At 43.6% G+C, this 24,168-nt stretch overlaps 2 protein-coding genes across 2 annotated transcripts in view; one reads left to right on the top strand and one right to left on the bottom strand.

Annotated features, from left to right (window-relative positions):
- The window catches only part of Shc4 (SHC adaptor protein 4), a 97,507-nt gene that overhangs the window by 35,151 nt on the left and 38,188 nt on the right, over nt 1-24,168 (top strand). Inside the window, 2 exon segments of the mRNA XM_028858262.2 lie at nt 16,690-16,753; nt 18,471-18,590. Coding sequence (XP_028714095.1) covers nt 16,690-16,753; nt 18,471-18,590 — 184 coding nt within the window.
- On the bottom strand, nt 22,428-24,020 carry Eid1 (EP300 interacting inhibitor of differentiation 1). The gene has a single exon (XM_028858263.2). It carries the CDS (start codon nt 23,951-23,953, stop codon nt 23,486-23,488), a length of 468 nt encoding a protein of 155 aa, XP_028714096.1. The 5' UTR covers nt 23,954-24,020; the 3' UTR covers nt 22,428-23,485.

The raw sequence follows: 24,168 nt of genomic DNA, 5'->3' as shown, positions 1-24,168 counted from the left end.
TTAAGAAAGCAGAGACACAGTCACATTTGTCTTCAAATATCTGGAACACAGAAACCAATAGAAAAGAGAGAAAGGGAAAGGGAAAAGCGTGTCGCAGACAGTGTGGTCATTTTCTCTCCTCCATAAAAATGCCCTCCCCATGAAGGCTAGCAGGCTGACCAATCCAGCTACCGCCCAGGCCCAGAGCCAGGGCTATGTGCTGGCCCACCCCAACACCCACCAAATCTATGAACTGTTGGAGCATGTGAAGGGGGTGAACCTACAGATCCAAAATGTCAGGATCTCCATGGCACAGGACAACAGCAGGATGTCCAAGAGGAGCCCCAGTGACAGCTCATTATTCATGATGTAGCAGAAACCAGGGGCCTTGACTCATGGCAATGGACACTTTCAAGTATAGATGAATGGACTAAAGGGTAAACTGTGTATCTCAACAGGCCACACTACAGCTTCTACGATAAGATTCTTCTTCCTTTTTTTTTTTTTTTTAATTTGTTTTTGTTTTATTTTGCTTCTTTGTATTGTTTGGTTTTTGGTTTTACTTTTAAATTTGGCTTTGATTTGAGGGGAGGTTGCAAGGGTAGAGGGCAGATTCAGAGAGGCAGGGAGACGAGTGGGATAAGAATGTATGAGGTGAAATCCACAAAGAATCAATAAAAGTTAAAAAAATAGAGAAAAATGCCCTCCCCGTGATTTTAAAAACTAAGTTAAGCAAAAAAACCCAGTTTGCCCTAAATCAAGAAACAGATAAACCAGGAATCAAGTCATTAGTAAATAAAGTCCACCTTCCTCCCCTGAATTAACTATCTACATAATGACAGGAGAACCAATCTTCACTCTCCTTGGGATTCCTCATCATACAGGTGTAGGTGGGAACCTGCCTGCCTGGGAACCTGCCTGGCAGTGAAGGATGAACAGATGTACCAGGGTAACCCCAGGGGAGGGCTGGTGGGAAAGGCTTGGCTTTCATCCTGAACAACAGAACTTGATATTTTGAGCTTCAAGGAAATTTCAGAGGCCATGTATCCTAGTCATTGTTCTATGGCTGTGAAGAGACACCATGACAACTTATAAAAGAAAGCATTTAATTGGGGGCTTACACCTCCCAATCCTTCCCAAACAGTTCCACCAACTAGAGACCAGGCATTCAAGTATATGCACCTATGAGGGCAGTCGTTCTCATTCAAACTACCATACCACATTTGGTTCATCATCATGGTATATAACTCCAAAGTGTGGGACCTCTAGCCCTTTGTTCACTGCCCTGCCCTCTCCCAGTATTTAGCACCCCACATTTGAACTCATATTTGAGAATGAAACCAGCCATGCTAAGCCAACAGCATGGGATCATTGTACTGTGGGTATCCAGAGGCAGCTAAGGAGGTAACGACTCACAGGGAAGGGCATCAATTTACCGGGTTCTCTGAGGGAAAATGGAGAGCTGCCAGAGAATGGGCGATGAGTGCTCCCTTTGGAGGTCTTGGCTTAAGATTCATTTCCTCTAGCTGATAGCAACAGGCTGCACATGAGGGATTATCTGCCCTGCCCTGCTCCATGAGGGGCAGGGTGGGAACCTTTGAGTACAGATAAAAGGCAGGAATTTGGGGATATTAAGTAAGGGAGCAGGATTATAACTCAGAAGGACTGACAGACATCACACTCTTTTCCTGTTCTCCCTTTCTAGAGCAGTGACCCTGCAAGTTCATCTCGCTGTCTTGAAAACTTTGATGCCATGAGCCATTACCTCCTAGCTGCCCCTGCAGCCTCAAAGTAGGCTAATCCTGTGCTTGTTGACTAAGCGCTGCGGTTTCACTTTGAAATATGAGTTACAAATGCAGGGTGCTAAGTACCGGGAGAGCGCAGAGCAGAGAGCAAGGGGCTAGCAATGGACTTCAATGGGATGTTCAAGGCAGTTCTTCAGAAACAAATCTCTGTGTTTTGTTGTGGATTAAATCCTGGATCTGGGCATGCAAAGCACATGTTCAGCCACTGAGGCTCATGGACAGCACCCCCCCCCCCCCGAGCTCCTATGTGGAGCTACCAGGGCACTTGGTTATTCACTCCTTGAGTTTCAGGGTTCTCTCTGAGTTTGGAGCCACCCACATGTCTGGGACATGGTTGACAGCTGTCTTAGTTACTTTTCTGTTGCTGGGAAGAAACACCATGAGTAAGGAAACTTATAGAAGAAAGCATTAATTTGGGGGCTTGCTTATAGTTTCAGAAGGTGAGCCCATGACCATAGCAGGGATACCAGGCAGGCAAGCATGGCACAGAGCAGTAGCTGAGAGCTTACATTGGAACTGCAAGTTGGAGGCAGAGAGTGAGAGACTAGATTTGGTGTAAGCTTTTGAAACCTCAAAGCCCACCCCCAGTGACAAACCTCCTCCACCAAGGCCACGTCTCCTTATTCTTCCAAAGAGTTCCACCACCTAGGGACCAAGCATTCAAATACATGAGCCTATGAGGGCAGGTTCTCATTCAAACCATCAGTAAATATTTACAACTTTTGGTCATAACTCTCATATCTTCAAGTGACTCTGGAGTTCTTAAAGCTTCATGGTCCTTCACGGCTAGAAAAGGGCAAAAAAGATAGAGAACCTATTTCACAGGATCTGGAATCTTGAAGTGAGCCAGAATTCTAGAATAATGAGCCCTTGGGAAATTATTCAGATACTCAGCTGTTCAACCCAGCATTTGGCCTGTTGGTGCTGCGCATGTGTATTTTTGTGCAAAGGAAAAGAATAAGGGCACCACAGATCCTCAGTGTGGTTCTGATGGGCTCGAGGTCTGGCAATGTGGCTCTGAGCACAAGAGTAACTCCTCAGTCTGAGTGGGACAGGCTGCGCCCCAACCTTTTTCATTATGAAGGGACAAGATGGGGTGTCCAGCTATCAAACAGTGGCCGGAAGTTTGTTAATTAGTAGATTCTATTACCATCATCTTCCTCAGCATAAACTCTAGCATCCATAAGCCAAATGTTACTGTGTATCATGATACCCATGCACCTTCTGAGGTGTATAGGCATGTGAATCTTAAGGCTGGTTCACATGTCCACAGATGGTAGGAGTGGAAAGCTTGTCTGGTGACTCTCCAGCTCTTTACCTCCAAGGGAGAAAATTTTAAGAGACAAATCTTAGGAAAATGTTAAAAGCCAGATGTGGCAGAGTAAGAGGACACTTAGTCCTCAGTTGCAACTGGACCTGGCTTTCAAATGTCAGACTCCTTCCTCATGTGTGAGCTCTCTCTCAAACACCTTCACAAGGTTTTGGAGATCTGCAGCCAAGGATATTTTAGTGTTTATTTTTCTAAATCTTGACTAAAGAGAGGGAAAAATAGCCTTAGACAAACATTCTCAACTATTATAAAAGGGCTGGTTAGAAACAGAATGTTGGAGCATGCCCCTGGAAGTTTTGTCTCAGGAATTTGCATGTCTACTGGCCCAGGGACCACACTTTTGAGACTTAGATGTAAGGGACGCCTGCCTATCCAGTGATTTGAAAAGGAGGTCTTGAGTTAGACTGGGTGTCACACAGCAAGCCCTTATTTTGGAACAGGTGGCTCTTTGAAAAATCTTAAAACCATGTGGGGCTTTTTTGTTTATAGGACCAAATGGGTCTAGTAGGGATATGAGATTAGTGGGTCTTCATTCTTCAACATCTTACATAGACAGAAATTAGTGATATGGTTCTTTTAGAGACACATGCTAAGAGGCCTCTAGAATTCATCAAACATGAATTGCATCCAGAGAAAGACCTTACCTTGATTAATAGAGAGCTTGTGGCCAAAGGAAACGCAAGCCAGTTAGTGCGTCTCCTGGAGTTACAGGCTTCTCATTCCTGCTGCCGTTCCTCTCAGAAACTCTGAGCCTGGCCTAGTAGGATAAATACATGTCCCTAGTCCCTTTTAATGATGTATCATTGAGCTGTACATATGAGAGCTGCTGCATTTTGTGGGTGTCTGCACCATAGCAGGGTCTTTTAATTTATTAGGATTTATTCCTGAAAATTATGTCTCCTCTGCTGTGGTAGCATGAATTCTTAGGAGGGAAAGAAGACAGCATGGGGTGAGGGTGCTTGCAAATGTGAGGACTGTAACCGCCGCCCTCTGTTGGGTCTCAGGCAGATGGAGAACTTTGTAGGGGGCTCTTGAAGCTATCCCTTGACCCACTGAGGGGACAGGTCTCTGCAAAGGTAGTGGGTGAAGAATGCTGTCACCACAGACTCGATGGACAGTTCTGGGACTTGACTGGCTCTTCAGTGTTGAACTGAAACAAAGTGTCTAGGCATTGTCCAATATCTGCTCTCTGTGAAGATGGAACAAATGCATGAGTAAGATGATCTCGGACAGGGCAATATCTGTGACAGGAACTTAGTTGTGAACCACCAGCCAGAAACATTCCAGCACTGGAGAGAACTAGTATATCCACTCTAAGGGGCTCTCTTAGCATCCATGCTGTTGCTGTGATAAGACACACTGAAGAGCAGCATGAGGAGGAGAGGTTTTATTGGTCGTACAGGTGCAAGTTACAGTCCACCATTTTGGAGAGGTCAAGCAGCTAGTCACATCACATCTACAGTCAAGGGCAGAAAGAGAATAAACACTTGCTAGCTTACTCTACTCTTATATAGATCAGGGCCCGGCCCATGAAATGGCACCACACACAATGGGCTTGGTCTTCCTGTATCAATGAACAACCAAAACAGACCCCACAGACATTCCTCCATACCAACCTGATCATCACATGATTGATACTCTCTTCCCAGGCGACTGTAGGCTGTGTCAAGTTGTGGATTAGTCTCTGGCTTCTGTAGGAAGATGAGGGTTGTGCCTTGTATCCGTGTCACAGACATGCTGAAATTACATCAGACCCTGAATGCATTGCTGTTCCAATATAGTCTGCTAGGTGCCATGGGGTACCTGAAGGAAATCAGGTACATGATCTATCTTTAAAGAGACTTGTATTATCTATTATGATTGGACAGTAGGCAGGATTTGCCCCATTACACACACACACACACACACACACACACACACACACACACACACACACGAGTTACTTGGTAGAATTCTTTATTGGGCATTGTACAAAGGTTAGATCCAGGTCTTAAGGTAGCCATGAAAATAAGAAAATGTCATTTATTGAGACATTGTTCAAAGCACTATAGACTTCTACTTTATATATTTAAGGGTTTGAAACACACTATTTTAGTCAGTGTTCTATTGCTGTGAAGAGACATCACAACCAAGGCAATTCTTTTTTTTTTTTTTTTTTTTTTTTTTTGTTTTCGAGACAGCATTTCTCTGTGAGCTTTGCCCTTTCTGAACTCACTGTAGTCCAGCTGCCTTAATCACAGAGATCCGCCTGCCTCTGCCTCCTGAGTGCTGGGATTAAAGGCGTGCGCCACCGCCGCCGCCACCACCATCCGGCCCCAAGGCAATTCTTATGAAAGAAAGCATTTAATTGGGGACTTGTTTACACTTTCAGAGTCTTAATCCATTATCATCATGGCGGCAGCACAGCAGCATGCAGGCAGGTGTGGTCCTAGAGAAGTAGCTGAGAGCTACGTCCTGATCCACAGGCAGAGAGAGAGAGAGAGACTCTGGGTTCAGCATGGGTTTTTGAACCCTCAAAGCCTACCCTTAGGGACACACTTCCTCCAACCAGGCCACACCTGCTAATCCTTCTAATCCTTTCATATAATGCCAGTCCCTGGTGACTGAGAATTGAAATCTATGAGCCTATGAGGCCATGCTCATTTAAACCACACATAGAGAGAGATTTAGAAACTTGTTCAAGGCTACAGATATTGATAAAGGCCACTGGAGTGTGAACTCTGAATGGATATCTACTTAACCAGCCTTCCTCACTCCTCATTATCATGGGAGCAAGATGAGAGACATTAAGCTCCTCACTTGGGTGCCTTGTAGCATTTTCTATAATTTTATGTTTCTGTTTTACTCCTGAATCCTTATGAACCTTACACTGTAGCGTCATGTATGTGATATAGCTTGATGAAAGTTAGTTGATACTAAAGCCCTCCTCCCCCGAAAAATGGTTTCCTGCTCTACTATTCCACACAGAAGAAACAGAATGGAAGTAGAGAGAATGCTCAGGGACTAAGAGCACTTGTTTCTCTTATAGAGGACCTGGGTTTGGTTCCCAGCACCCACAAGGTGGCTCACAACCATCCAACTCCAGTTCCAAGGAATCCAACCCTCTCTTCTGACCTTATGAGCTAAATTTGACCTCCTGCCTGGGTTATATCTTGCCACATTCTCAGCCCAGAGTGCTTTGGATACTTTTAAATAGTTGAAAAGAAACCAGAAAAGTATTTCTGTGCTGTGTAGAAATTAAATTTAAATAAGAGTGTCCATGAGTGTTGTTGGCATTAAAATGATGCATGTTGTTTGTGCCTTTCTACTCTTTATATATTGCTTATGGCTGTTCTTAAAGTCATAGTGGCAGAATTGTGACAGACTGTCTGGCTTGAAAAGCCTAACGTAGGGGTTGGGGATTTAGCTCAGTGGTAGAGCGCTTGCCTAGCAAGCTCAAGGCCCTGGGTTCGGTCCTCAGCTCCAAAAAAAGAAAAAAAAGAAAAAAAAAAAAGAGAAAAGCCTAACATATTTACTTTCTAGACTTTTCCAGAAAATGTTTGTAGATTACTGCCCTTGAATGCTATTCAGCTAAGGCTCTGTTGGAAGTACTTGGAAGAGAGTTGAAAACTTGTAGTCCCATAATTGAGAAACAGAGGCAGGAGCATTAGGAATTCAAGTTCATCCTCAGCTACAGGGAGTTTGAGAGCAGCCTTGGTTGCATAAGATCCTGTCTCAAAAGCAGAGAATCAAACAAAAACCTCACAGGCCTGCAGGCCTATCCTGCACTAATCTAATCAGAATGCCTGGAGGTGAGATTCGGTCTGCAGTGGTGCCAACACTTTCTGGTGTTTCTGCTCTGTGTAGCCACCGTCGAGGAATAGGACTTAATGTCTGTAAGCCTTTGAATGGGCAGATGGAGGCCTGTCTGCCCCCAGGCTGCTAGGTAAAAGAAAGTGCAGGTCACCATCACCACCTGCGTGTGGAAGGGTCATAAAACCTAAAATAAAATCCCTCTCCCAGAGCAGGCTGGGAAGAGCTAGAGGAAGAATCATGCCAAACATCCATCCTAGCAGGTTTCTCCACAATGGACTATCATTAAATGTAAAGGTAGTACAGCCCTCCCTGCCCTAGCCTCTAGGAGCACGTACCCCAATTCCTTCATATCCATAAACACAGCCACCTGGTCAAAGCTGTAGAACAGAACCAGTCATCCTGTGCAGTGTGGCCAAGAGAAGGCTTCATCCGCTGTGCAGTCCTGGCCCTGAGCTGTGCTTGCACAGCTGGTTAAGCTGCAGGTCGCTAGGCCCCAGCTCAGACGTGCAAAGTTAATATCTCTAGGAACTGCTCCAGACACCTGCACTTGAGCCAGCTACTAGTGGGCTAAGATCACCTCAGCGCAGTCACGCTTACCTGAATAGCTATGATATGAATTCTTGGCAGATGCGCGGGTCAGGGCTGTTCTCCCACTGTTTACAATTGTGAACTTAACTAGCCAGGCCAGTTAGCGACTCCCCTCAGGGTTACGTATGCACACGTTGAAACCATGGAGGCTCCCACACGATGTCTGTGGCAGATATGCCAACTTTGCTTTTAGGAGAGCTCATGCTTTAAAAAGGAAGACATAACAGAAGCTACCCATTCATTCCATCAGATGCTGTCTCTAAATATCACAGACATCTCTACGGCAAACTGTCCATAGCAAGATTAAACGGGGATAAATCTTCCTTCTTTAAAGATAGGCCTAATTTTTAGAAGTGCATTGCCACCATTTAAATGAATTAGGGTAAATAAAGTGGCTGATTAAATTAGCTGACCTTGCCTTTTTAAAATAAGCTCTTGCCTCCCTTGGTTTCTGAAGAACTAGGGATCAAATCAGTGCTCCTACGTGCAAGGCCAGAACTGCTACACCTGGAGACCAGGAAACATGATGTCAGCAAGTCAGTGCAGCCGCTAAATCAAAAAAGACTGTAGATGTAACCAACCGTCTTATTAAATAAGAAACACAGAACCAATGCAAAAAAGAAAGCCAAGAGGTCAGAGCTAAGAGCTAAAACCTTACCCTTCCTCCTGTGGTGGTCCTAACTCGCCGAACCAGAGCTACTTCCTGTGTTAAAGTCTTTATATAGAGTTTCTGTTCTGCCTTTTCATTGGTTGTAAACCCAACCACATGACATCCTCGTCATGGCCTGTCTGTATAGACCTCCAGGTTTTCTATGGTTGGTATTGAGATTAAAGGCATGTGTACCCAATACTGGCTATATCCCTGAACATACAGAGACTTACCTAGCTCTGCCTACCAAGTACGCCACCACTGCCCTGCTTTCCTATGGCTTGCTAATATCTCTGACCCCCAGGCAACTTTATTTATTAACATACAAATAACATTTTAATACAAATAAAATATCACCATATTTCCCCTTTTCTATTTTAATAAAAAGAAAAAAGGAAAAAGCTTATAACTAACATAAGAAAAACTATATACAAAAGTACAATAACTATATACAATATAATATATAATATACAAGTAATAAATACCTAAACAATGTCTAGTTCATTTGTATTTGACAAATTCAGAGAAAATAATTCCATTATCTATCCTATTGTATCTAATTCACTTTCTATTCTAATTAATCTTCAACTATAACTTACTAATCTTCAACTCCCTCAGAGACCCAAGAAGGAAATAATATTAGCTAACAAAAATAAAAACAGGAAGTACATGCAAGCAACTTCCAAAAAATTGTGAGTTGACAGAAACAGCCAGCTGCTTGGACAGTCATCTGAGGTTTTTCCGCAGTGTTGGGGCAGCATCTTCAGCCTATCGGCTTAGCGTATCTGACAGAATCATTTGTGAAGTAGGATGTACACAGGGTCAACAGTTCAAACTCACATTGGGTGAGAGCAGTCCATGTACCAGAAACACCTGAATTCCACTAGTGTCATGTCATGATTCAGGATTTTAAATTCTGGAAATTGTTGATGTTTTTTGAATTCAGCTGTCCATTCTTCTTGGCTATGTGTGTATGTGGCTTCATCTCAGCATCCTGTTCTTCTCCATATCCCTCTATTAAATGTCATTCTACTATTGAGAGGCGTGAGCTTAATTACTCTTCAAGAATAACTGTTTCATCTGCTGTTCCATTGCACATCAGAAGCCATCGGCCCACTGCCTGTTAAGCTGCCTTCGAAGAAAAGGGAACTGTACCTTTTCCGGATTGCGAAGGCCACTTCAGGGATGGTGCCATATTGTCCTGGCCTCAGAAGACGCCTTTTGATAAAGTCGTAACCACACTTGTTTTGGCAAGAATCAGTAGTTCCTTGTTTCATGTCCTGTCTGTCCTGTTTGTCAGCAGTTGATTCGAGGATACTTTGTTGTCCAGTGGCTAACTTTTGCCACAATGAAAGTTGACTCCATATGCAGTTTTTTCAATGCCCATATTTTCTCTGAAGTAGATTGGTACTGCCAGGAGCCGACATGTCTCATAGTCATGACAAAAAAGAAAAATTTTCTAAGTAATTAAAACATTTTAAATGTCATATTCTCTAGATCTCTGAAGGGTTTGAAGATAACCTGTCTATCTAAAATATATCTACTCAATCTTGAAAACATATCTAATAGGACTACAAGTTCTATTATAATGTCTAACTATTAACTTTCATTTCTTTATATCTAATAGTTGGTAATAACAACATTCAAAGATCAGAAAATTGCATTACATTGTTAAATGAACGATATAAGTACAATTAGAATATACACATAGCATTTTCTAACAATATCAATTTCAATATATATAATTTGTATACAATATAAAACAATCCAATCCAATGTAAAGTATTTACAAAAGATGAGGATTCATAATATTTAAAATATTTTATGTAAAGCAGAGTTGTCTTAAGGAGGCCCAAAGTATCCCAAAGTAAAGGAAAACTTTTGGATTGACAATTTTTTTGTTGTTGTTTGAGCCAACTCTATTTCTTTATTGCCATTTTCACAAAGTTTGAGCATTTCCAAACCCTGTGAGCCATTGGTTTGTGGGTGTAGGTGTTCAAATATTGAGCCATATGAATCTCTTACAAGAAATCATGGTGAAGGGGTGCCAGACATCATCCTGTCGGTTAGTTTGAGAGACTTGGGGAAATGTGCTACCTAGGAGAGAATGGGTTTTCCACTGGGTTCTAGTGTGATTCATGAGTCTACATTTGCATCCAAGCCAAAAGAGAACACCAGGGTAGACAGAACAACTCACAGACAATGAGCTGGGTTCGGTTGCAAATGCTCTTTGGAATCAGATTTTAAGCATAATTCAATTCAAGTGGACAGAGTGGGCAGATAAGTCCTTGCCAGGGTGAATGCTGGGCACTCTGAAAGGCTTTATTTACTGCTCTGGGACCAGAGAGGCCAGCTTCTAAAGTGAAAGGATATAGTTTAAGAGCTGGGTGTACCTTCCTGGGGAGCTGGTGATGCCCCCTTGATAAGGGCACAAAGGGAGTGTGAAGCCTTCCACTGTTCCCCAGTCTGCAGACCCTGACTGCGCTCATTGTGTTCCCACGGCGGTGAAGGCAGGCTCCGTTCTAAAGTGTCCTGTCTGTGGGCTTTCACAGCCTGTCTTTCATTTCACCACGCTGAACAAAACCGAACACATAGGTCGCCAAGTCTTGATGTTCTGGAGGAAAAGATTTCACGTTTCCCCGGGATGATCCCAACAAGTTGGAGGCATGCATGTGGAGGGAGTGCCTCTAGTTGTCACGTGAAGGCAATCACAGGCTGCGGGGAGGGGGGGAGACGGAGTGGGGGCGACACAGCCAGCCATTGTTTCAGGATTCTGGGTAGATCAGAAGTCAGGGAATGCCCCTGGGAACTACAGGCAATTTTATTTGACTGGACTATTTTTGACAATTATCTGGAAAGGCTCTTGCTCTGATTGAAATTTGAATCTCATGTCTGTTGGCCTAGACAAAACTGAGGTGGAGGGCGATATAATCTGTCTCTCTTGACCGGGGGTGATAAAGATCCTTGAATGATTCCCACTAGGTCCTTTACCTGGGGTCCATCCGTTCCCACCCCCACCCCCCATACTTACTTTCTGGCTTTCCTGTTTACTGAAGAACTGCATTTTCACTAGGCAAAGGGTTTGCTCTATGGCACGTCCCCCATGAAAAGCGCTACCGTCTTACAAACCTGAAGTGGGAGGGGGGGAGGGGTGCGGGGGCGGGGAGAGGACTGCTAGGCAACATGGCTCCCAGAGGAGGACAACTGTTTAAGGGCTAAAGACATAGGAAAAAAAAATAAAATCCAACTTCAGTCCTGCAGTGGGCAGAGTCTGTAAAGAAAGATGGTTTTTGTTGGGATGACTAGTTTGGACTTTGTGGAGATAGGCAAAATTTCTTTTTCTGTCTTCTGGCGTGGGCGGGGTTTTGCAGTCTCAACAGTAAAGCTTCAGCCGCATTCTCGTCCCCTTACATCAGCCCACACTCCCCTTCCCTCTCACGTGGAGAATCAATGAACAAAGTGGCCACTGTTGGTGCTGTGGTCAGAGGCAGGCTCTCTCTCTCTCTCTCTCTCTCTCTCTCTCTCTCTCTCTCTCTCTCTCTCTCTCTCTCTCTCTCTCTCTCTCTCTCTTCTCTCTCTCTCTCTCTCTCTCTCTCTCTCTCTCTCTCTCTCTCTCTCTCTCTCTCTCTCTCTCTCCCTCTCTCCCCTCTCTCCCCTCTCTCCCCTCTCCCCCCCCCCCCCCCCCCCCCCCCCCCCCCCCCCCGTGTCCCAGCCCCAGCTCCTAAAGGCCTCTCTGCCCGGTGGGCAGGCATAAGACAGCCTGGCACTTTGGACCCTGGGAGAGATCCTTTCCTGTCCCCCACTGCCTTTCTAGTCAGTGCCTTGGGCTTGGGGTGTGGCCGAAGCTCCCAAAGTCACTGAGAGTCACACTCATCCTTGGCAATGTTACAGTTAATTTCTTGGTCTCCGTCTCAGGGACAGAAAAGAGCTTTGTAGAAAAGAAAAAAAAAAAGCAACAAAATGCTTCAAATGCGGGGGCTTTTGTCTCCCATGACTGGGATTCTGGGTGAGTTAGCCCAGATATCAAGCAAAGAAAGCAGAAATGTGAAAGGTTATTTGGAAGCAATTTCTAGAATGTTTTCTGGGAGACCAGGGTGGGAAACTGGTCTTTTAAATTTGAATAAAGTTTGTACAATAGGTCTGCTTTGGGAGAGATAACCCATAGTTGATCTTGGAGTCTCAAATCCAAGTGTGTGTGTGTGTGTGTGTGTGTGTGTGTGTGTGTGTGTGTGTAGAGGAGAGGAGAGGAGAGGAGAGGAGAGAGAGAGAGAGAGAGAGAGAGAGAGAGAGAGAGAGAGAGAGACTATATAGCCCAGGCTGGCTTTGAACTTTCAGCAATTCTCCTGTCTCTGCCTCATGAGAGCTGAAACTGTAGGTATGTGCCATTACATACATCCAAAAATATGTATTTGTGAAAGCCAAGTTCACAGGCACAAAGGCACAGGCTCTCTTCATTCTTTTGAGGATGGCTATCGTCAGAGACCTTCACACTCTCAGAAGCCACAGGAACCTCTCCTGGCCTAGGCTGTGTGAATGTACCTTGCACGAATGTTCTTGCCAAGACTGGGAAAAGGCTAGTCCACCAACAGTGCCTGTCCTGGGTAGACTGCTGCAGCCATTTTTCCCTTAGCAGCTTATCTGAGCCCCACTACCGTAAGGGGCTGTCCAGAGTGTAGACCCATCTCTCTGTTGGGGGCATTTGTCAGCAAAGGACAACCAACACGCATTGCTCTAGTCCCAGAGCTGGAAGCTCCTTCTGTTTCTTTTCTGCCAAGTGTGGGTCTGGATTTGCTCTCTGGCATCTTTTGCTGCCTTAATAGAAAACGGTAAAATCTGGATTTGTTCAAGCGTCGATTCCTCTTTACAAAATGGAGTCAAATACTTGCCTTGACCGGAGTTGAAGCACTCAGAGGCCAGATTAGAGAGTGGCCAACAAAGCAACCCTAGCCAAGGGGGGCAGTTCATTAATTCCAGCATGCTGGAGAGTTAGGAATTCAGGGCTAGCCTGAGCTATACCATGAAACCTTGTCTCAAAAAACAACGGAACCCAAACAAAACAAGTAACAACCACCAAAACTATTTTTAAAAGATTGCTTATTCAACCAACTTCAAATGGAAGTAAAACATTGTTTATATTGCTCATATCTAAATACAACAGAATCTGAAGCAAGAAACAATCCAGAGCTAGAGAGGTGGCTCAACTGTGAGCACTTAACTGGGGTGCTGGACACCCAGGACAGGCGCTGTTGGTGGACTAGCCTTCTCCCAGCCTTGGCAAGAACATTCATGCAAGGTACATTCACACAGCCTAGGCCAACCAAGGTTCCTGTAGCTTCTGAGAGTGTGAAGGTCTCTGACTATAGCCATCCTCAAAAGAATGAGGAGAGCCTTTTTCAGAAGATCTAGGTTTAATTCCCAGCACCCACATGGTGGCTCACAATGCCTGTAACTCCAGTTCCAGAAGATCTGATGTCTTTTTGCTTCTGAGCTCTGTGAACTTCTGCATACACACACACACACACACACACACACACACACACACACACACACACACCCATAATAATTAAGATACATAATAAACATTTAAAAGCAAGAGAAATAATAAACCCTAAGTCACAAATGCCAATAAATAACCCGTTAGTGTTTGTAAGCTTGTTTGGATTTTGGAGACAATGTTGCTATGTAGCCCAGGCTGGCTGCCAATTCCCAGCCTCTATCTCAGTGACCAAGTGCTGGGCTCGCAGGCTGGCAGCACAGCCACATAACTTCATACGCACCTTCTGTAATGTTGTTTGTACAGGATGAAGGTAACCAGCCTGTCACGTTTGAACGTCTACCCTTTCCCCCCTGCTTTATGTGATTCTCCCCCTAGTTCCTCTGTAGCTCGAATACCTAGCATCCCAAATCACAGTATCTAGCTTTTACATTTTATCTATCACTTGGTTGTGGGTCAGTATTAATTAAAGAGTTTCTGTTACAAACACAGCACTCAGCTCTTTCAATCACTTGGTATTGAACTCTTGGTAAACTTTATATTTGTTATTTTAAAATGTTTCGCACTTTCATTTATTTATTTTTTGGGTGTGTGTGAGGGCACGCATGCCATGGTGCACTTGTGAAGGTCAGAGGACAGCTTGTAGGGGCTGATTCTCTACTTTTACCATGTGGGTCCCAGGGATGAAACTCAGGTCGCAGTAAATGCCTTTACTAATGGAGTCACCTCACAGGCCCAATATTTGTCAATTTTTACCAAATTACCCCTTAGAATAATTTGGTAGGTTCCTAACAACGGATAAATATGTTTGAACTAGAATTTCCCATTTTTCCTAAAAACCAATTTTGTATTTTCTTTTTTCCCCTAATTTAAATGTGCATGAGATATCTTGTAGTGTTTTTAATTTTCAGTTTTAAAAGCACGATGAATATGAACATGTTCTCATTTTTTTTTTGTTTTCTTTTGTCATTTGAGGCAATGTCTTGCTATGTAGCCCAGGCTGGCGTGGAACAGAAGCTCTTCCAGGCTTGGTCTCCTGAGTGCTAGGATGTGAAGCTACCATACCCAGCTTTGTTTTCTAAGACTAAGCTTTTCTATTGTTGTGTAGGTGGTTTAATTCAGGGGAGGGCACACTATGGCCTGGCCAGCCCTTATTCCTAAAAATAAAGTTGTATTAGCACACAGCTGTGTTCACTTGTTTAGATATTGTCTTGGGCTGCTTTTCCTTGGAACTAAACCCTAACACAGTTGCTATCTGGCCTTTAACGGGTAATCTGTCCCTCAGCTTCTCACACCAGGCTCCAGCGCTGTCACGTGCTTGAGCGCCCTTCATCCAGTACGGGATGCCCGCTTGTCTTTGCTCATACTTCTGTGTCTGTGATCCCAATTCCACTCTGCCAGGATGGTTCACCTTCTGAGAGAGCCCATTCCTTTCAAGTCAGATTCACAATGCTAATTTCACTAGATGATACTGACAGTTGATGCACAAGAATCAGAGTGTTGGGGAAAGCACTTTGTAAAAATACAAGATACTATAGAAAGTAGCGACTTAATGCTAATTAGCAATTCTTTTATGTGGCAGCATCAACATCCATCACCGTTTCTATTGTTATTTCAAACCACTTACCCGGCACTCCCAATGGCTCCCAGGGAGTAGACAGTCTTCCATTTCTTAAAATACTCTATTGAATTCTATCAATACAGTAAGGAGCATAGATGAGTTATTTTAGTGATACCAGAGGTCAACTTAGACCAATTATAAGAATCTCATCAATTCAAATAATCATTTAGATGACTAAAATATCCAACAAACAGCCACGCAAGAAAGCACAACCTTCTTCATCATCCTTCAGTTAATTCCAGAAAACAAAGACTGGGATATTGGAGGAACAATAAATGTGGCCCCCCCAAGAGAATACTAAACCAAAGAGTAGTTCTTTCCTTTGGTGAATTGCGAAAGTAGTTATATGAAAGAAGAAGAACGCCTTGGAAGAAAGTTTCATTTATTCAGAGAAAACCAGAGAGTCTGAGCCAAAACATGTTCTGTAGAAATGATGCCGAGAATCTTTGGAAATTCTGCTTACTTCCACAAAGTATTCTTTAGAACACGGATCTCCAACCTGTCCTAGCTGGCTTTTTAGAAGCATGTCTGCAGTCTTGCTCTGATGGCTCCTACCTTTCTTTGAAATCATCCTAAAATATATTAAAAAGCTGCACTACACCATTGTATGTATGTACAGATGGAATTCGTTAATTTTAACAACGATCTTTTCCCTTTGCGTTGTGAACAGCCTGGGTGTTCCACTTATAGAAGGAAAGCCTGGTAGGTTATGAATGTTCAACCCTGGACCAGAAGCTTCTCATTGTAACCGCCCTTCCGGGGAGGAGGCGCCTGCTCCTTCAGCACCTCCATTAACAGCAACTCTTATTTATTAATAGTGCTGCCTGTTCCTCAGGAAGCACAGTATACAGTAAGGTCAGAAAATAAGCAAAGGAGAGGACTTGAAATTGATTTTCTTCTGCTCTGTGAGATTCCATGGGAGTTCAATGGCTTGCAGCAGTAGCTGAGTCAATATGGCTATTTGAGACCACCTTGAGGTTCAATGCTTTCCCATCCCTCTCCTGTCAGATTCATTCATATTTCATTGTCTTTTGTGGTGAAATAGTATGACCTTTAGTCACAACACCATGGTGAGGATTTTGCTCAGGGTGGAATTGTGATTTATTCCAAGAAAATGGTTTCTCCTTGCTTGTTAAAAATCAACATCACCATAAAATAAATCTGAAAATCCAAAGGGGGGTGGGAAGAAGCAATAAAGAGAATCATAGGACTCCTTGCAAGACAGCTTTTCAGTATTAGAGTGTTGCTAAGTCTTCCTGGGTTTGAACTGCAGAAAAATCAAGTACAGTGCCTTCTAGTGTGCGACTGAGCTGAAACCGTTGTATCAGCCACACCACTGTCCTTTCTGTATACTCTTTTGAATGCCGTTCTTCATCTTTTACAGTCCTCAGGTAGAATGCTCAGACTCTCTCCCCTTTCTGTCTTTAGGGAAGCAATAAGCCGCCTGTGTGATGCTGTCCCTGGGGCCCACGGAGCCATTAAAAAGCGAAAGGTGAATATTTACAGGAGCTTCTTGTTTTATGTCAATTTAACTATGGCAAAATGATATAAAAGCGGTCATTCTATTCTCGGGCTTCTTTAAATTCTTTATTTGTGGCCCCTTTTTGCCTGAGAATTTTATGTATGTGTGTGCATAGTTGAATGTGGGTGTGGGTGTACACGTGTGCCCGTGATTGTGGAGGCTCGGTCTCCCTCCATTATTTATCTGTCTATCTGTCTATCTGTCTATCTATCTATCTATCTATCTATCTATCTATCTATCTATCTATCTATCTATCTTGGAGACAGGGTCTTTCACTGGCCTTGGAGTTGCCAAGTAGGCTAGGCTAGCTGGCCAGTAAGCCCAAGGGATCTGTCTCTACCCTACCATTGTGTGTGTGTGTGTGTGTGTGTGTGTGTGTGTGTGTGTGTGTGTGTGTGTGCTCTGAGGATAGAAGTTGGGTCCTTGAATTTGAATCTTTCCAGGCTGAGCTAGTTAGCTGGGGAGATCCCCAGGCTGAGAGTTTACACGGGTCCAGCTATAGAGGTGTTAAGTACACAAACCAAACATTTATTGATAATAAGACATAAGAGATTTATCGGAAAACAATTCTCTAGGTTGGAACATGGCTCAGAATGTAAAAACACTTGCCACCAAAAATCCTGATGACTTAAATTCCATTCCTGGATCCCCCAGTGGAGGGATAGAACCAACTCCTGAAAGTCGTTCTTGGACCGCCACATATATGCTCTGACATGCGCATGCCCACATTCATAAACACACTTTGAAACACACACATAAAATGATAATAATAGGGGCTGGAGAGATGGCTCAGAGGTTAAGAGCACCGACTGCTCTTCCAGAGGTCCTGAGTTCAATTCCCAGCAACCACATGGTGGCTCACAACCATCTGTAATGAGATCTGGCGCCCTCTTCTGTATACATAATAAATAAATAAATCTTTTAAAAAAAGATAATAATAAATAAAAAAATCATGTCTGGTATACATATGATTTATGAAAACATTTATTAATGATGAAAGCAAATTTGCTTACTAATGAGAATGTGCTTACTTGTTTTCATATAAAGAGTTAAATTATGCATATTTGATAATGCAGGATATAGAACATCTTCTACATTCTTCAGATTTGATCACTATTTTATTTTGTGATTGAAGTGACTGAGAATGTCATTTCCTATAAATACATAGTACTAAGTGGCAGAAGTATGTCTAGGGCCATTTCAAAATTCTTTGGCATTTTGACCTAATCTCAAGCCAGAATTCACTTAGTGATATTTTATGAAACTCAAGTGAATGATTCAAGCAGCAATCTTTCTTTCATAAGCCAACATTGTAATATAACGCAATAAAAAGATATAATAATTTGATATCAATATGCTAAGGAATGACAGTTGGAAAAGACTGTGTCTTTTTCTCTTCTGTATTCAAACCACTATTTTTCATAAGAGCAGAAACTCTGTAAGCATGGTGAAATACTAACATCGTTTCTAATCTGTGTCAAGATGTTTTAGGCAGCATACATTGGTGCAACATGCATTGGAGCTGTGGGTTCTGATGCATGCACTTTGATATCCACATATCACTTGAAGAAACATGACTTCGGTGAAGTATTACCACACAACCATTCCAGCTCACTTGGTTTATATGAAATCAGAGAGGAGGCGGTGCACATCCATAACTTACAACAGTGTTTTGTTATCTTTAAAGGCTCCCGTTAAGGTCCTATCAACGGTTCTTGGCAAAAGCAATCTTCAGTTTTCAGGAATGAATATCAAACTGACCGTTTCGACATGCAGCCTCATACTGATGAATCTTGACAACCAACAGGTAAGGTAGCCAGGGATTATAGTTTAGTATATTATTTTTTTCCGGGATGTCTGTAGTTAGTAGAAGAATAAGGTGTGAGAGTGTGCTTACAATTTAATAAATAACACAGGGAAAAAATGTCCAAGATTTACGCACTCAGTAATTATAGATCCTAACAGCGTTATTAACTATTGCTGGGGAGTTTAATTGCCTACAAAACCACTTATTGCACCTGATTGGCTCTGTATAAAGTACCAAAGATAAAAGGACAGAGCTAATATTGTTTGCCAATTAATATCCCTGATGTGGTTATTGGACTGGGGTCAGATGAAGGACAAAGAGCAAAGGTAGTATTGGGGTTAACATGTTAGGTTACTGTGTTATGAGAATTTCCTTCACAGGTGGGGGACTAGGCATCATTTACCTCCCCTCCCTGACAAATTGTACAGTCCCCCAAAGTTTACCCTGGAGAACTGATGGACTTGGCTCCCTTATGAAGCACAGGGGAAGGCCTCCAGGCAGGAGCATGGGTGGCCTTAAAACACTGCAAAGTCTGCACCCAGCATGGATGGCGACTCTCCTATGGCTGTGTAGACGGAGCCCCGTCCCTAGTTCTTCCCACCTTATGGAGTTCTAGCCCCTCTCGGAGACCACATGCAGGGTAGAATTGCATTCAACTGGTTGGAAGGATTGGCTATTCTGCTGAGGGTCCCATGATGGTCCCATGACCCTCCCTGTCCCTGTGAGGGGATCTCAAGTCTTGTTGACTGATCTTTTGCAAATGGGTACAGCTAAATTCTTGAAGATGGAGGCAGTTTGGCTCAGAGAACAGTCCCAAGCAAAAGCAGCTAACTGAAATTTGTGCAGAAAATGTTACCTTCCAGGTCTTTTAGTTGAAAAGCTCTCGGAGATGTAACAATGTGGACATTATTTTCCTTCCCTGATTTATAATGCTACGGTCTGCCTGGGTTTCCTGCAAATGTGACTCACTAGAGAAGCACACTACTGCAACAAATATAGAAGATGCACAGACAATGGACTGAATAGGCATGGGAACTGCAATGTAAGATCCTTATGCCCGGTTATTTATACTTGCTGGAGCCTGACCTTGCTCTCTGTCTAATATATAGTAACAGAGGCTCTTACTACAGGGAGTGTTGCTTACCAAGGACTCGTGGATGGCTCAGTCTCACTGGTAATGACAAAGCATTTAAGACCCTTGAGACCACATAGGGGCTTTGCCACTTGGTGACAGTTTCCCTCCATCACTCAGCTTCAGTTTTCCTCATCGGTGGGTGACCTGTGGGTCACAGTACCTATTTACAAGGCTTCTTGCATTTGAATGCTGTTATGAGGTTATTTAGAGGATTAAGGGAGGTAATGAATGCAGATCACTTAGCACAATGCTGGCAATGTGGTGCCCAATGTTGTTTACTCATTCTTTCTCCAAGGCCTTTTCAGATACATTCCTAGTGCCCAAGAGGGCAAAAGCATATGTAAAATTGTCAACAACTTCATTGCTGCTTTTTTCTAATGATGAAATGCACACCTTATTTAGTAGTATAAACTACCTCAGAGGACACTTAAATACGAAATAACTTAATAGTCCTCTTCAGTTGGGTGTTGATTTATCTATCCAAGTGTCAGTGATACCTATAGTGGGTGAACAGCTGTATAGTTTTGAGGGGCCAATGGGGAAGATGCAACACAAGTGAAATTTCATTCATTCCTCCATTCTGACCTCAAGGTGTTTGTATATGTACACTGCAGTTCGGGTTTTACTTGCATATGGTACCATGGAGTCTCACTGTGTTTACAGATGACATCTCATTGAACAACTCCAATTACTCACTGTTTTTTAAGAGGCAAAGCTAGAGATACCATGGTGACAGCTGTATGTGCAGAATCTAGTAATAGGTTTTTATTTGTTTGGCTTTTTGTTTTTGAGACAGGGTCTCTCTATGGTAGTCCTGGAACTTGCTATGTAGGTCAGGGTAGCCTTGAACTCAGAGATCCTGCCTCTGCCTCCTGAGTGTGGGGATTAAAAGTGTATGCCACCACCTCTGGCTAATAACTGTTTTCTAACGGCCCTTTCCATGAGGAGATTAAACTGGATTAGGGGGTCTGAACAATGGGGTTGTGGTGAACATGGTGGTAAGGCATCACCCAGGCTGTCTCTTTCTTCTTTAACCACAGCAGTTAGAGCTGTGTTGTGTGACTTTTGCTGGGGGATCTGTCAACAAACATGTTTGCTCCAGGTAAAGTACCAATGACAAAACAATCATTTCCACTGAGATCTAGCTTAGTGGGCAGTGAGTTTATTGAGCCCACTTACAGGACAGTGGGTGAGGAGGGGTTATTTATAGGTGCATGGATGACCTCAAAGGCAGCTGCACCAGTGAAAACATAAAAGCCCATCCAGGACAGATGAGGACTCTCAAGAGCTGCTTCCCTGGGGCTCCCTGCACAATTAGCTCTGGCTGGGCTGTTTAGAATCCTTTGGCCATTGTTACGGCTTGCATAACCTTGAGCAGGGGCCTCAGATTTCTGAGGTGTTTCATATAGACCATGAAAAGAACAGCTAAAATGTTCAAGAGATGAAACCAGTGGAGAAGAGTCCTCATGGACACAGCATGAGAAAATGACTAAGTATTTAAAGGTTATTAAATTTAAGGGAATACGGGTTGGAGAGATAGGCTACTAAGCCTGATGACCTGTTTGATTGCCAGGCCCACATGACAGCAGGAGTGGACCAGCTTCTGAAGGCAAGCCTTTGATATCTGCTTGCTACAGCAGGCACCCTCCCCAGAGACACACAAATAAATACATATAAATTTAAAAAACAATACAAAGAAATACCAATGCATGGCTCCTTCTTCTAACTTTCAAGATACACTTTGCTCCCTAAACACAAATATATTCAATTCTATGGACATTGTATTACTTTTCCAGGGGAGAGGATGAGCAAAGGACTATTGACCCCAAATAGACACCAATAAATCAAATAAATGATTCCCCCAAATCCAACCAGTGAGCCAGAGAATTTATTGGGTGAGTAAAAAAGAGGGCTAAGGGGTTACTCATTGAAGTGTTTATAGCTGCACTACCAAAAGGTCCCATACTCACATGGGTGACAATCTCCCAAATGTCACATAACAGGGTCCCCATATCAGTCAACTTCTTTCATATATTTTAGTACCTATTGAAACCACATGCAACGGGAGCAGACTTATGTACAGGTACCATGGAGGAAGAGGAGGGACTGACTAGAACCCCAGAGGAGGGTCTAAAATTACTAACAGGTCCATTCTTGGTGGAGTTATTTCTCTCCCTCCATCACATGGGCTCCTGAGATCAAACTTGGTCATGAGGCTTGGCTGTATGACGGCAGGTGCCTTTACCCAGAGCCATCTCCCCAGCCCAGCCTCCCAAACAAGATGAAACAGAAACCCCCCCCCCCACACACACACACAAAAACCTGAGTTTTCCTACTGTCCTGTTGCCATTGTGACACAGGGACATTCAGAACTTTTTAATTCATCATAAAGGATGTGCTAAAACATCATTTTTCCTGGTATGGCCTTTGTTGCAATTCCCACTCAAGGAACTTCAGCATCTTCACCAAATAACCCACAGCAACATACACACTGAGTAGGCTTCCGTAGGCTGGTCAGTTCTTTCAGAAAATTCCTAAGTTTACTTAATCTTGACTTCTCAGAATCCATTTGTCAGGTAACTGCAACGGTTCACTTTATGTTGTAAGCACTGGCTGTTTAAATCTTAGGGTGGATGCAATGACACACACTGTAAAATAATCTTGTATAAAGTATGTATGCAAGGCTATTAGACAAAACAAAATACACAGAACAGGAAAATTTATTATCGCCAATGCTGGTGCATAAGGACTAACAAGCATAATTAGAAGGAGGGATGGGGAGAAAGGAAGAGAGGGAGAGAGAGAGAGAGAATGAGTATCAGGTACCCAGGTGGACTTCTGAGCAGGTTTAAATCCTTCAAAGTTTGACAGCATAATAGCTCATAAAATCTTTTATAGATACAGGGTTTCCCTTAACTTGACAATTTTCACAAACAGTTCTTACAATATGAAGTTTAGCTATAGTCTTACCATCTATCGAGGTAAAAAACAGCAAGCAAAATTTCCCTAGTATAAAAGATATTAGAAAGTTTTGTCTTTGGGCTTTCCCATACATTTTAATGCATGAACTTAAAACATTTTTAAAAAGACATCCTGGTTGTTTTTTTTTTTTTAACTTTAAAAATCACCACAATGGACTTTTCCAAATTACAGATCACAGTAGCTTTATAAATCATGAAGATACATGTGCAGTCAAAATTCCAGAAGCTTTTGTAACACATTTTAAGATAATAGTACACATGATAACACGTCTACACTTGTACACCACACATATTTACTTTGCTTATCCTTTGGGGTTGATGAATACTCAATCTTAAATCTCAAATTTAGTTTTTGATAACTGATTTATATAAACCATAAAACAGAATTTGGAAAGTTTTCTCAACAGGCTTTCAGTTCGAATCAAAGATATCTTGTGGATGTATTTTTCCTCATTCTTTAATTAGATTCTTGTATGGGCAGTCACGATTTTCTCTTGCAAAGCCATCTTTACAAGCCTAACACAGGAAAGCTCTTCTCCAACGCAGGGGAAACCATCTCGTTCAACAGTCTGAGCCAGAGCTTTGTGCCGAGACCCTCCTTCCTCGATTCTCCTTTTCCACCACTGCACGGTCACTCACTGTCTTGTCTTCTACTCCGAGAAACAAAAAACCGTTTTTATTCTTTATTTTTGTTGCACAAAACTATTTGGAATGAACCCAAAAACAGCAGAATGTTGAATCTCTCCCTCTCAGGTAGTTTCCTCCTCTTTCGCCAGCATTTACTCTCGATCAATGATCTCATCACAACCGAGCTCTTCGGTCAGTCGATTGACGACCATCAGCGAAAACAGCTCTTCGATAAACGCTAGCTGGTCGAAAGGGCTCTTCTCGCACCGCGCCTGGAAGCCGCCATCCAGGGCATCACCGGCTCGCGCCGTTCGCAGGAACACCTTGTTGGCTTCCTCCAGGGCGGCGGACACCCGGTGCATCGCGCCGCTCCAGCGCTCCTCCTCCGGGAAGTCGTAGTCGTCCTCCCAGTCGTCAAACTCGTCGCCCTCCAGGTCTGCGCCAGCCTCGGCGAACAGGCCGCGCTGGGCGCGGGCGGCGGCCGGCGCGGCCTCCTCCTCCATGGGGCCCTCCTCCGGGGCCGGCCCGCGAGCCCCGCGGCCTACCTCCATATCGCCCTCGTCCATCTGCAGCTCGTTGCTCTCTTCGTACAGCTCGCAAAGCTCTGCCATCTCCGCCATGGTGGAAGCCGCTTAACTCAGCCAAGTCAAAAAAAAAAAAAAAAAAAAAAAAAAAAAAAAGCCCTTCCACGGAGAGGGACGCGCAGACGGGCGTGGCGCGCGTGCGCAGGCAAGTGGGCGGGCGGACGCGGCGCGGCGCTCGTGTGGCTGGCAGGAGCGGGCGTGGCGCGCGTGCGCAGACGAACGGGCGGGCGTGGTGCGCGTGCGGGGGTGCG

This window comes from Peromyscus leucopus, chromosome 4 (genome assembly GCF_004664715.2).
Source record: "Peromyscus leucopus breed LL Stock chromosome 4, UCI_PerLeu_2.1, whole genome shotgun sequence".
Taxonomy (NCBI): domain Eukaryota; kingdom Metazoa; phylum Chordata; class Mammalia; order Rodentia; family Cricetidae; genus Peromyscus; species Peromyscus leucopus.
This window is presented reverse-complemented; position numbering and strand designations above follow the sequence as displayed.

Coding starts and splice junctions, on each gene's coding strand:
- Eid1 (XM_028858263.2), bottom strand. CDS start 23,953: ATGGCGGAGATGGCAGAGCTTTGCGAGCTGTACGAAGAGAGCAACGAG.